Source organism: Lynx rufus, unplaced genomic scaffold, assembly GCF_022079265.1.
Source record: "Lynx rufus isolate CCGP_SWC_20201006 ecotype Redwood Valley unplaced genomic scaffold, mLynRuf1.p SCAF_10, whole genome shotgun sequence".
NCBI classification, from domain to species: Eukaryota; Metazoa; Chordata; class Mammalia; order Carnivora; family Felidae; genus Lynx; species Lynx rufus.
Window position 1 is genome coordinate 64,614,376 of NW_025814824.1, and position 14,764 is coordinate 64,629,139.

The window sequence follows — 14,764 nt, forward strand, 5'->3', positions numbered from 1 at the left end:
TCAGCACAGAGCTCGATGTGGGGCTCAAACTCATGAACTGTGAGATCGTGACTGGAGCAGAAATCAAGAGTCAGACACTCAACCGATTGAGCCACCCAGGCGCCCCTTGTTTTTTTTGTTTGTTTGTTTGTTTGTTTTTTTAATGTCACAGTGACTGAGGAGTCTACTGACTTTTAGAGGGCGTGTATCAAGGATGCTAAACCTTTGGTAATAAGTGGGGCATCCCAATAGAAAGAAGATCAATTAAATACTAACTGTATTCCCCTTGAGAAATACTGAGTAGGCAAAAATACTTTGCAATGAAAAGCAGATTATGCAGACATGGGAAGTTTGACGATAGTAGCTTCCTTACGCTTAATTTATGTTGTGTTATAATGAGGTAGGGAAAGAAGACCTTCAATTATGTAAGCCTTTTAACTATGTAGACTTGGAACAAAGGTGAAAGTATGAACTATGAAATAGAAAGAATGTAACTGGTTTTTATTTTGGACAGTACTTTTGAAGAAAAATAAAATACAACTCTTGAAGATAAACAAAATGGGCTTTAAAAGTCCCTAGTGCCTACTCCCTTATAATGCAATCATAAAGGACTACCATCAGTAAAAGGGTTCAACGTATGTGTAATAATTAAAGGGTGAGGGACTTGCTGATGATTACAAAGCAATCTGTACTGTGGCATGTAACATGACAGAATTACACTGTATAATAATTACTTTAAAATGTTGAAGCACAATAAAATATTGATGGCATTACTATTATCATGAGCACTGCATGACTTTCAGAGAACTTCACACAAAGAGTTAAAAACTTATTTTTGGTTCTATGACTATTTCTTTATGTTGTTTTCTGGTATAATCCTAAAGCTCTCATGCATCATAGAAGGAACGTGTGGTTCAATTCATAATCAAATGGCCTCATTGTTAGCTAATGAAGCACACATACAAGTCCTTAATAACAAAATCTTGTATTTCTTTGGGTTCAAATGGCAACTTTCAATTCAGTTACAAGAGAATTTGAGATGCAGAAAATAATTTTGTGCTTTTTCCTCTGAATTCTATGACAGGACCTTAATTCTGGACTTACATTTCTGTGTCATGGCTATCAACTTATAGTTGATAGAAGAAATTTTCTCCTTTCAGTTCAGTTTTCCCCCTCCCCACTGATTCCTCTTTAATACCCTTTTTCATCAAAACCTCAACAGCACCATTCAAATGTTTCTCCTCTTCCTGCCTTTTCCTCCAACTGAGGTTGTATCAGTCAACCCAATCCTTCCATTTCTAATACTGAATAGACCTAAGGTTACTGAAGGAAGTAAGAGAGGTTTTCACAAAGAATGGGGCTATCTAAAATGTGAACTTCTTAAACTTCCAGTATTAACTTTTGGATCCTATATTGACTATACCTTTTTTTCATCCCTCGAGTTGCATTAATAAGGTCCTCTCCTACCATCTTGCCTAGGAATTCACCTTGATATAGAACAAGGTATAAGAATCTTAACACTATTGACTTATTAGGAAGGATAACTACTTATTGGAGGACTGGGCAGGGGGCAGGGAGGTACTCTGCAGTGTAAGTAGCTAGCAGCATCCCTGGTCTCTACCCACTAGATGCCACTATCAGCACTGTGTGTACACCCCCCCCCCAAACCAAAAGATACACACAATTGTGATAAAAATATCTCAGATGTTGCAAATGTCCACTGCAGGCAAGGCATTAATAATAAACCCAGGTTGAGAAACACTACTCTAGAAAATGTTAAAAAAAGACAGCGAATTTCACCATACTATACCTAGAGTCATCTTTCACCAAGACAATAACCATGTGACAGTTGAGTTTTGCCTTAAAAAAGAGACCTCTAGAGCAAATACAAGAGTAACTCAGACCCAGTCTGTCCCTGGAAAACTTTCTGCCAAGTACTTTATGGCTTTATTTGTCATATATCTGATGCAGAATACAAAAATCCAAAGTCAGCCAGCAGGATATGTTATGAAACTCACATATAATGATTGTCTGTAGCCATTTCAAATCAAAATAAAGTAGGTATAACATTATTGAGAGCCCTTATTCTTCGAATTTATTATACATTTCAAAGATATACCAGAGATACAGTTAAAGGTAAGAGTAAGGGCAGGTTTATTGTATACAAAGATTAAAAATTTTAAGACTAAGAAAAAAAAGTCCTACAAATACAGTTACACGTTTACTCCTTTAAAAGGAAAAAAACAACTTATTTCCAGTGGTAATATAAAAATAGATTTTTGTCATAAAAAATAAAGATCCCCATGTCTCCTACTTTGGGATCTCAATTTTTTATTTAGGAAAACCCAAACCCAGTTTCCCTTTCTAACTCATGAATGCATGACATTCCACAATGCTAACAATGGGCACCTTCTTTACTTAAAGCTCACACATATGTGGGATCTAACACAAAATGAAGAATCAGACCTATAAATACAGAGAACAAAGTGATGGTTGTCAGAGGGGAGGAGGATTGTGGGGATGGGCAAAATGCATGAAGGAGAAGGGGACATACAGGTTTCAAGTAATGGAAGAAATAAGTCATAGAATAAAAGGCACAGCATATGGAATACAGTCAATGACACTGTAATAGTGTTGTATGGTGACAGATGGCAGCTACACTTGCTGTGAGCAAAGCATAACATATAAACTCGTCCAATCACTATGCTACACACCTGAAATTAGTGTAACACTGTGTGCCAACTATACTCAAAAAAAATTAAAAGGAATCTTGAGATTAAGGAAAAAAAAAAGCTCAGAGACACTGAGACTGATTTTGAAATGATTAAATGTGTGCACTACACCTGAAGTGAAGGCAGGTTTTTGTGGCACCTGTTTTCCATTGCACCATGGTTAAGATGAAGTACTAGTTATTATGTTTCCATATATATATATATATATATATATAGCCAGAGATCTAAATTCAAAAACTAGGTATATCAAGACAGAACAACCTTTTTGACTTGTTGCATTTTTTATGAATTAACCAATTGTTTCAAAATAGAAAATATAAAAAAAAATGTTGACTGTGTGTGTGTGTGTGTGTGTGTGTGTGTGTGGTTTAATAAAAACTTTAAAAATGGAATCTAACTGCATCCTGGTCTAGAAAATTTCTTGATGTCCCAGAGAGGTAAAGGGAGAGATGCTATTACCAGCAGGACCAGATTTAGGCAAAAAAGTAGAAAAATGCTATCTATTCCCAACAGGTTAAATTTATTGAATTGCTTATGGCATATGTAAATTTACATAGGAAGTGAGAACTAGAGTATTAAGATCATGGCTATTTTGGGGTCCTATAAAATCTTCCCAGTGAAAATGAAAGAGAATTAAACTGATTTGTCACTAACCCTAACCTAACCAACCTTAAGAAACATTAAGAATTTTCAACATCATTAAGTTACATTGTGTCACTTTCTAATCAACCACTCTGCCCCTCCCCCACAACAAGCTGTTAAATTACCATAGAGAGCCCTGCCTATGCTTGAAATGCATACAAATTAGATCATACAGTATATACTTTTGTGTTTCTGGATTTTTTCTTTCAGTATAATTTCTTTTTGATTCATTCATGTTGCATATATCAACAGTACATTCCTTTACATTGCAGAGCAGTATTCCATTACATGAATATACCACACTTAGTTTTTCCATTCTGCTGATAGACATTTGAGTTACTTTAGTTTTGGGTTATTATGAATAAAGCTGCTATACACATTTTGTCCAAGTCTTTTTGTGAACTTCTCCTGGGTAAGGTACAGTGGAAATGCTGAATCATACATACAGCACATATGTTTAACTTTATTTTACAAACATCAAGTGGTTTTCCAAAGTGACTGTACTATTTTACACCTACCACCAATGCTGAACATGTCAGATACTCTACACCTTTGCTGTTATGTCATTAGCCTTTAATTTTAGTTGTTTTGGTAGGTATAAAGTACAAAGGATGTCTGTGAATCAGAAAATATATATTATGTATATGAATAAAAATATAGGTTTATACATATGCGTGTGTGTGTGTGTGTACATATATATACACACACACACACACACACACATATATATATATACACACACACACACAATTTTCCTCAAAAATTCACACAGAGCCTGTGTGATCACACAGTCTCACACAGAGACTGTGAGATCATGACCTGAGCCAAAGTTAGACACTTAACGAACTGAGCCACTGAGGCACCCCTTTTAATGTTTATTTTTGAGACAAAGAGCAAGCGACCAAGAGCAAGCATGAGCAGGGGAGGGGCAGACAGAAAGGGGGACAGAGGATCTCGAGCGGGCTATATGCTGACAGCAAAGAGCCTGATCCAAGACTTGAACTTGTAAACTATGAGATCATGACCTGAGCCAAAGTCGGACACTTAACTGACTGAGCTACCCAAACGCCCTTTAATTTTCTTGAACATATTTCAATAAATTTACCTCTAAGTAGTTTTTTATGGTATTGCAAATTATACTGTGTTCTTAAATTTATATTTTTAAATTTTTCCAGTTATATTTAAAAATATGTAATTTTTAAAAAATTTTTATTTAAATCCAAGTTAGTTAACATATAGTGTATTAACGGCTTCAGGAGAATAATTTAGTGACTCATCATTTACATGTAACACCCAGTGCTCATCCCAACAAGTGCCCTCCTTGATGCCCATCATCCATCTTGGCGATCCCCCCACCCAACAACCCCTCCAGCAACCTTCAGTTTGTTCTCTGAATTTAAGAGTCTCTTATGGTTTGCCTCTTTGTTTTTTTTCTTCTTATTTTTCCTTCCTTTCCCCATGTTCATCTGTTTTGTTTCTTAAATTCCATATGAGTGAAATCATATGGTATTTGACTTTCTCTGACTTTCTTTGCTTAGCATAATACATTCTAGCTCCATCCACGTTGTTACAAATGGCAAGATTTCGTAACTTATGTAATTAGAGCCTATATCATACAATCTTATTACATTCACTTAACAGCTATAAATAATTTTTTAAGTTTATTTATTTTTATTTATTTATATTATTTAAAAAATTTCTTTAAATGTTTCTTCATTTTTGAAAGACAGAGGGTGAGCAGGGGAGGGGCAGAGAGAGAGACACAGAATCTGAAGCAGGCTCCAGGCTCTGAGCCTTCAGCACAAAACCTGATGCAAGGCTCGAACTCCAGAACCATGAGGTCATGATCTGGGCCGAAGTCAGATGCTTAACCAACTGAGCCACCCACGTGCCCCAATTTATTTATTTTGAGAGAGAGAAAGAGAGCACAAACAGGGGAAGGGCAGAGAGAGAGAGAGAGAGAGACAGAGAATCCCAAGCAAGCTCTGCCTTGTCAGCATCGAGCTCAACACAGGGCTTGAACTCAGGAACTGTGAAATCATGACCTGAGTGGAAACCAAGAATCAACCAAAAGTGGGATGTTTGACTGAGTCACCCAGGTGCCCCTCCCTAAATCATTCTTTTTGTAGATGTTACTGGATAGTCCATTCAAGCACGTCTTCTGTGAACAAAGACAATTTTACTTCTTCCTTTCCAATCTTAATGTTTCATTGTCTTATGGAACAAAATAGTCTGGATTGCAAGGTTGATTAGAAAGAGTGAGCATCTTTGCCTTATTTCTGGTTTCTAGAGGAAGGATAGTCAACATCCACAACTGATTTTAGAAATGAGTATTGTCCGGAGACATTTTATCCATTTGAGGAAGGTGTCTTCTATTTCTATTTTTCTCAGAGTTTTAAATTATGAATTGATATAATTTTTTTCAAAAATTCTTTTGCGGGACGCCTGGGTGGCTCAATTGGTTAAGCATCCGAGTTACAGAGAACTCTCTCTCTCTCTGTGCCCCTACCCGGCTGTGCTCTCTCTCTCTGCCCCTACCCCACTTGTACTCTCTCTCTCTCAAAAGTAAATATTAAAAAAAAATCTTCTATATATCTTGAAATTATTAGATGAATTTTCTTATTTGTTATTTGGAGTGACTGCCTGGGTTGATTTATACATGTTAAACCAAACTTATATTCCAGAAAGTAAATTTCAATGACCATGATGTATTTGCCATTTTATATATTGTTCAGTAACTGGTTAACAAATTGCTAAGGAAGTTTTGTGTCTGTGTTAGTGCAAGATATTAGTCTATATACTCATTTCTCATAACTTCTCAAAACTTCTTTGAGAAGTTTTAGTGTCAGAATTATTTATATTCGTGTCAAAAATGAGTTGAAACTTCTTTCCCCTACCTCTTGTTTCTCAAAACCTTGTGTAGAGTTAGTATTTTTCCTAAATTTTTTTTAAGATCCGAGTTTAGGTCTGTGCTTTCCTTTCTTGGAAGGTTTTTGATAATGGATTCAATTTACTTATTATGGAGCCCATTCACATATTTATTATTTAATCATGTGTTTTGCTAAATTAGTTTTACAAGGAGCTCATCTATATCATTTAAGCTGAACTTTTTGCCATAAAATTATAAATAATATTTCCCATTATCCTTTAAAATCTACGTAGTTAAAAAACTTGCATCAATCCTGATATTGGTAATTTGTATTTTCTCTTTATCAGTCTAAGAGTTAATCAATTTTAATAATTAAAAAAAAAAAATTTTGGATTTTTAAATTTTCTTTAATTTTGTGTTCACTTTGTTTCTGGCTTATAGCTTTATTATTTACTCCCTCTAACTTTGAACTTAGTTTGATATTTTCCTAATTTTATTCATTTATTTTTCATATTTTCCTAATATTAAAGCAGGGATTTAAAACACTGTTTTAAACTTTTTTCTAATACCAGTCATTAAAATTATAAATTCTCCTTTGTGAACTGTAGTCCACAATTTTTGATACTATGTTATTGTTGTTTCTTTTCGTAAATGTGCACTGTGATTTGATGATAGGTTATTTAGAAGAACGATTTTTTTAAAAAATTGTATATTTTCTATATAGTGACTTTGATTTCTAATTCAATTACTTGTTGATTAAAGAACAACTATAGAAATTATACAAGGAATAAATGGATCATGCCTATGTACATTTTAAATCACAAATTTAATATTGTTTCATGAATCTGAAATATTTCCTCTTTCAGATTATTTAAAACAGAGATGTTCATAACCATAGCTGAACATCAAAATTTCTTCAGCAATATATTAACATACATTGGCTAGATCCAATCTTAGAGATTCAGATTGGCCAGATCCAGACTTAGAGATTCAGATACAACAGGACAAGTGATTTTAATGCATGTCCTCAGTTAAAAAGAAAAACCATCACCAGCAACAAAACCCAACTGTGTGGATGGAGCTACAGAGTATTATGTTAAGTGAAATGAGTCGGAGAAAAACGAATACCATATGATTTCACTCATATGTGAAATTAAGAAACAAATGAGCAAAGGTTAAAGAAAAAGAGAGGTAAACCAAGAAACAGACTCTTAACTACAGAGAACAAACTGATGGTTACCAGGGGGAGATGGGTGGTGAAGTAGGTTAAATAGGTGATCGGAATTAAGGAGTGCAGTTGTTGTGATGAGCACTGAGTGATGTATGGAAGTGTGATAGCACTATATTGTAACCATGAAACTAATATTACACTGTATGTTAACTGGAATTTAAGTAAAAGCTTAAAAAAAAAACTAAACCAGATAACTTATTGGTTAATACATCCTAAATTTTATTCAATTAAAATCATTTAAATTTTTATAGAGTGACAAAAATGTGCCAAGTTTTGTGCTAGGAAATAGAGCCTAAATAAAAATATCAAGATACTTACTTTAATGTACTTTATTTTTCAATTTTTTTGAGTACAGTTGACATGCAATGTTACACTAATTTAAGGTGTACATTAGACTTCTCTATTCATTATGCTGTGTTCATCCCAAGTGTAGCTACCATTTGTCACCATAAAACATTATTACAGTATCATTGCCTATATTCCCTATACTGTGCCTTTTATTCTCTTTTATTCTAGTGACTTAGTCATTCCACAACTGGAAGCCTGTATTCCCACTCCCCTTCACCCATTTTGCTTTCCCCCACAAACCATTAGTTATTTCTGTTTATGGATCTGGTTCTGCTTTTTGTTTACTCACCATTTTTTTTTAATTTTACTATGTACTTAATTCTTAATATTTATATAATGTCAAAATAAGTAAGATCCTGTGTATGTGTGTTTGTGTGTGTGTGTGTGTGTGTGTGTGTGTGTGTTTATGCATGTCTGTAAGCCCCCAACTCACACACGATCAACAATGGCTTTATTTTTGTAATGCAATGAGATGCTGTAAAATAACATTTTTTAGGGGTACCTGGGTGGCTCAGTGGGTTGGGCATCTGACTTGGGCTCAGGTCATGATCTCACTGTTTGTGACTTCGAGCCCCACATCAGGCTTTATGGTGACAGCTCAGACCCTGAAGACTGCTTTGGAGTCTGTATCTCTCTCTCTCTCTCTCTTCTCCCCTACTCCAATTCTGTCTCTCTCACTCTCAAAACTAAACAAACATTTAAAAAATGTCTAAAATAATCTTTTTATATGAAATATTAATGTATGCCTCCAATGCAAATATTAGATAATAAAATTCCCCTTTGTGGGAGCAAACATGCTCATATAGTACTGAAACAAATGGAAACTTTTAAATGAAAAATACTTTGCAAAACAGTTTTTATTTCTCAGATATTCCTGAAGAACAAAAATTAAAACAAATAAAAATCCGTATCGATACTTATGGTGCACACTGACACACATACACATTCACACACATATGTCATTGAATGGTTCAGATTTGCTTAAGTTCTGAGAATATTTTGAGGATCTGATTTTGCTTAAGTAATGCTTTTAAAGTGACATATTTGCTAAAATTCAATTGCAAGTGAATCTGGAGCATGAGACAGAGAAAAATAATTCAACTATGATGTCACAATTCTTTTTTAAAGTTTATATTTCAGATATGGCAATTTGGTAACTTTCTAAACTGTTTTTTATCTACTTTGTTTTAGTTATGTTAAAGTTTGTGCAAAAGACACACATGTACTCATTTCTGTTTCTTCTAGAGTGAAGTAATCTTACATAATAGTAGAGATCTGAGAATGCAAAATATTTCTCTAATTGGTGATGGCAAGTGCTTACACATAATAGTGATCATTAGAGTGATTATATATAAATTAATTAAAAACTTTCCCTCTTATTTTAATAGCCAAAAAATAAACTTTGGAACATATGATAATTACATTCCAGGTAAGAAAGAATTTAATATTTACTTTTGAAACATGATTAATTTTAGGATTATGATTATTTTAAGGATAAGTGATTATTATCCTCTGTTCAAAGGGATAAAGCAAGAGCTCTTACAGAATATTATTAAAAATAAACCCTTTTACTTATAAGGCACCTTACTCATGGACTCAGCAAACACTTTCTAAGATATTTTGATTTTAAATCAAACAAAGTTTAAGCAAATAGGTTCAGCAACATAAAGGTGTTATGTTAGAAATCATACATGTTAGAAATAAAAAATCAGATAATCTTACAGTTGAAAAGTAGTCTAGAAACTGGATAAACAACTCACCAATATCCACAATGACTTGTACTACATTCCTGCTAGACTATATCCCCCTGATAATAGGCCAAAACCCCAACAATCTGATGTTGAAGGCCTTCATATATCAAATGATTTTCCCTCATAGTGTGAGCTTAAATATCTCTTTCATTCTGTATATTTTCTCATCGATCCTGTTTTCAGGAGACTCATGGGAAAAGTATATTTTCTCTTACACAAAGTACTACTACTGCACGTGTTTAAATGCAGTGAAAATCTCTCACTAGTTTCATTTGTACCCTAAATGTCTCTAAACCATTCTTTTATAGTTTCCAGGTAACTTTACCCTCACAGTCACAATTCTATAGGTACTCTTAATTTGTTAGATTTTTCATTAATATGCCACTTACATTTTTTTCAAATTTTTATTTAAATTCTAGTTGGTTACCATATAGTGTAATATTGGTTTCAGGAGTAGAATTAAGTGGTTCATCACTTATTTATAATACCCCGTGCTCGTCAAAACAAATGCCCTCCTTAATACCCATCACCCAATAACAACAATGCTGTTATTAAGCGCACAACATTTACTCTTGTAACTTGGAAAATTACTAACTAAAGGAATCTTAAGCAGTAGCATTTAGATTCAATCATATATTTACGAAATATTTTATAACAAGTACTGTGCTAAGTACTTTGGAGGCTACAGAAGTAGTTACCATATTTTCTGATCTCAATAGAATTTATTCTAACCTAAAGAATCTATAGCAAGAATCCAGACCTGGAGAGACAGAAAGATTATAAGAAAGCAGTAAAGATGTTTCTTTGCATTTATATCACAGACTATATTAGTTTTACAATGACTAGTTATCTGTAAAACTGATCAAAATAGAAAAATAAATCTTTATTTTCATGTACTGACAGCAGAGAATTCCAAACATTAATAAAATAAATGAAGCCATAATTCGTATCATTTGTTTATTCATGAAGTCTATTATCTTACTGCCGTTTTAGTTCTGATGAAATTCTACTTACTCTAAAATGTTTGTTAAATATTTTCTTATTTTAGTCAGTGAATTAAGCAAAAAATCATGGAATCAGCAACACTTTGCCCTGGTATTTCCCAAACCACCACGGCCAGGAAAAAAAAGGAGATCAAAACCATCTCAACTACGAGACAATACAGCTCCTGTGAGTATTGAAAAGATCATATAATCTTACTAGTGATAAACTTGTGAAATCATGTATAGTTGTGTGTTTTACAGATCAGTGCTGACCAATGGGATTTCTGTGATGATGGAAATATTTATGTCTTTGCATTCCAATTTAGCTATTGAACATTCATTTTGAGAGGCTAGTCCAACTGAGGAATTGAATTTTACATCTCAATTCAATTCATTTCTCTTGAGGCTTATATACCATATTGGACAGCACAGTTAAAGGTAATTCAAACTCTACTACTTGACAAAAGTAGATATATTTTATTTTCATTTCACTGTATAAAAATTGGCCTCTTATTTCATATTATTTCTTTAGTAACACCACACTATAAAAATGTGTGTTCAAGAAGCACAAAAATCTGAGGATCCTAATACTGCAGTTAATAAGAACTTTCAGAAAATGTTCTCCAGCTAGAGAAACTCCCTCATTAAAGCTGTGGGGTTATATTATACCCTGATGAAGTTTTAATACTTCTTCAATGTAGAATTCAGTATTCTGAATACTTGAAGATAAATATTTCTTAATGTGTGTGGAGTCATCATGGGATATGAAATGTTAAAAAAAAAACTTTCACAAGATAAATGTATCAACTCTTGTTTGTTTTAGGGAGTGTTTCTAATCAGTAGTGATCCTAGCTTATTCTGTAATCTCACACTCTTTGCTTTTCCTTTCTTTCTTTATTCAATTTATTTTTCCATTATTTGTTATCATTACTTGCAAAGTTTGCTTTTTTTGCAATTAAGATTTTACAAATACTTGGTTAGGAGTTGAAAATAAAATGTACCATTCTGCACAAATTTACTTGCACTGAATGTTACAGATTTTATCATTGTAGTTTCCTATTGAAAGATATCAATTTATACCTTGCCAAACAGTAGCAGTTTTAGGCTTGTACTTTTAACCACATGTAGCAATCCAAATTCCAGAGACCTTGAATGTGATAATAGAGAACAGGATATGCCTGAACATGAAACTATTAGAGAATAGTTTCTGAGTTAGCCTAGTAATGGAGAGTGGGCAGAATATTTTAAGAATTCTCCCGAACACTGAGGAAAAAAAAGCCTCCCTGATTGTGAAATCAGAAATTCTGATATGTCATTAGTCAGTGGAGGTCTCTACCAATTTTAACATAATATCTTGAGGGAATTATGAAGATCCTCTAAATTGAAATAAGGCCCACAATAATACATGAATATCAATTAGTCACAAAAAGAATGAAATTGGAAAAGCAAAATAAACTATGAGATCTACAATGTATCCACTTATCAAAATCTAAAATCTTTTAATGGTTGAAGTTAAAATGTATTTGATATCTGGTAATAAAGGCTGTGTAACTTGCACACAAGTTGTTCATCATTATTCTAACCAATATTTCAGAAATATGATGAAGAGAAATTAAGAGAAGGTCCTAAACGACCGTTATGGATGCACAGTTCTTTAATGAGAATTTCTGAAAGACCATCTGATTATTTAGCTGCCAGGATATGGCCCCAACATAAACCAACCCATCACCCCAAGGAGGTTGCTAAAGTAGCAGATGTACACAAACCTGTATCTCCAGCAAGAGGTAAGAAAGATAAAGAACACAAGAAAGCAGACAAGAAAGACAAATCAGAATCAGAATCAGAATCCACAGTTTCAAAGGGGCCACTAATAACTAGGAAGGAGTCAAAGAAAGATATAGAAACAGGAACTAAAGGTGAAAAAGATGTTGCAAAAACAGATGTCAAAAAAGAGAAGAAACATACAAAGAAGGGTAAGGAGTCAGCTACAGAATCTGAAGAGGAACAAAAAGGTGCAAAAAAAGATACCAAAAAAGAAAGAAAAGATTCAAAGAAGGGTAAGGAGTCAGGTACAGAATCTGAAGGTGAAAAGAAAGATGCCAAGAAAGGTGCCAAGAAAGAAAAGAAAGATTCAAAGGACAAGGAGTCAGGTATAGAATCTGAAGGTGAGAAGAAAGATGCCAAGAAAGATGTCAATAATGAAAAGAAAGATTCAAAGGACAAGGAGTCAGGTACAGAATCTGAAGGCGAAAAGAAAGGGGCCATGAAAGGTGCCAAGAAAGATAAGAAAGATTCAAAGGACAAGGAGATAGGTATAGAATCTGAAGGTGAAAAGAAAGGGGCCACAAAAGGTGCCAAGAAAGATAAGAAAGACTCAAAGGACAAAGAGTCAGGTACAGAATCTGAAGGTGAAAAGAAAGATGCCAAGAAAGAAAAGAAAGATTCAAAAAAGGGCAAGGAGTCAGGTACAGAATCTGAAGGTGAAAAAAAGAATTCAAAGAAAGATGCCAAGAAAGATAAGAAAGATTCAAAGAAGAGCAAAGAATCAAGTATAGAATCTGAAGATGAAAAGAAGGGTGCCAAGAAGGATAAGGATGGGAAAAAAGATTCAAAGAAACTGGGAGAAAAAGATGATGAGTCAAAAGACAAGAAAGAATCCAAGAAAGATGCAAAGAGAAAGGTGAGTAAAAAAGAGAAGAAAGATGAAAAGCCCAGTGGGACAGATATTGAATCAAAAGATGATGCCAAGAAAGATGCCAAGAAGAATGCCAAGAAAGATGCCAAGAAAGATGCCAAGAAAGATACTGACACAGAATCTCCTGATGCAAAGAAGGATGCAAAGAAGGATACAAAGGATGCAAAGAAGGATGCAAAGAAGGATACAAAGGATGCAAAGAAGGATGCAAAGAAGGATGCAAAGGCAAAGAAAGACAAGTAGGCCTTGGATAAAATTCAAAAGCATGTTCGATAAAACAATTTTAGCAATCTGATACCAAATCTATGAGTGACAGGGGGCCTCAAAGAATCAAATAATTTTTAAAATGGAGCAAAGAAGAATACAAAGAAAGACTCATAAAATCATAAAAATATAAAGAAGAAAAGAAAAATTAAGAGATGATTCAATGAAGGACTTGGAGGATACATATGCTAACTTTGGGGATATGAAGGATTCAATGAACAATCCCTAGAAATGTTCAAAGAAGAATATTCAAATCAGGATGTAGAAGTTAATGACACTGGATCTGTGGATAGCAAAAAAAAAAATATATCAAGACATCAAAAAAATCCAAGGAGGTAGACATTTAATCTATATAATCAAACTGTGAAGCTGCATCCACAGATTTAAATAAAGAACTATAGGTGTATCAGAGGAAGTCAAAAAAATTTCAGAAAGTCTTTCAAATAAATACAAATTAAAAGTAGCATTCTTCAAAAAAAATACAGAAGGAAGGAAGGAAGAAAATAATTGCTTCCTTGTGAACCTATACCGTCATCCCTGAAGCGTAAACAGCCACACCAGGTTGATGGAAATTAAATTCCACATCCAAGCCAAGACAAACACACTTGGTAAGTTAGTTTTGTTTTTTAAGCGAAACTGGATTAAACAATAATTGAGTCAATTTAAGGTTTGAATTGAAATATACAATTCTTATAAAAATCTGTGTCATCTGCCGAGTATGTTTTGCTGGAATTTGGTAGAATTGAGTAGAATTTACTTACGGCTTTCTCATTATAGAAATTACTGATGAATTTGGTAACAATAACACAAGAATGAAGACTTTAAAAGTATCAACAAAAAGGTTAATTAGAATTACTTACCATGAGAGAGGAGACTGAGTTTTGATACATGGAAACTAACAATTTATCAAGAGTTTGTTGTTGTTTTTTTCTTTAAACAGAATATAGTAGCCAACTTCTCTCCATTTAAGACAGGAAAATCAAACTTTTCCAAATTATCAAGGTAAGTAAATTTATTTTTTATTTTATTTATTTTATTTTTGGGGGTGTGCGGGGAAGGAGAAAAGGGAGGGAGAGGGAGATGGGGAGGGGGAGGGGGAGGGGAAGGGGGAGGGGGAGGGGGAGGGGGGGAGAGAGAGAGAGAGAGAGAGAGAGAGAGAGAGAGAGAGAGAGAAAGAATCCCAAGCAGGCCCCATGCTCAGCACAGAGACCAACATGGGGCTCAACCCCACAACCGTGAGGTAATGACCTGAGCTGAAATAAAGAGTCAG

The 14,764-nt window shown here is 34.0% G+C and overlaps 1 protein-coding gene across 1 annotated transcript in view; it reads left to right on the forward strand.

Moving 5' to 3' along the window:
- The window catches only part of CYLC2 (cylicin 2), a 50,146-nt gene extending 36,673 nt beyond the window's left edge, over positions 1–13,473 (forward strand). Inside the window, exons 2-5 of the mRNA XM_047096720.1 lie at positions 9,190–9,230; positions 10,601–10,722; positions 12,130–12,685; positions 12,767–13,473. Of these exons, the coding sequence (XP_046952676.1) occupies positions 9,190–9,230; positions 10,601–10,722; positions 12,130–12,685; positions 12,767–13,473 (1,426 nt within the window). The remainder of the gene's footprint in view (positions 1–9,189; positions 9,231–10,600; positions 10,723–12,129; positions 12,686–12,766) is intronic.
- Positions 13,474–14,764: the final 1,291 nt, after the last annotated feature.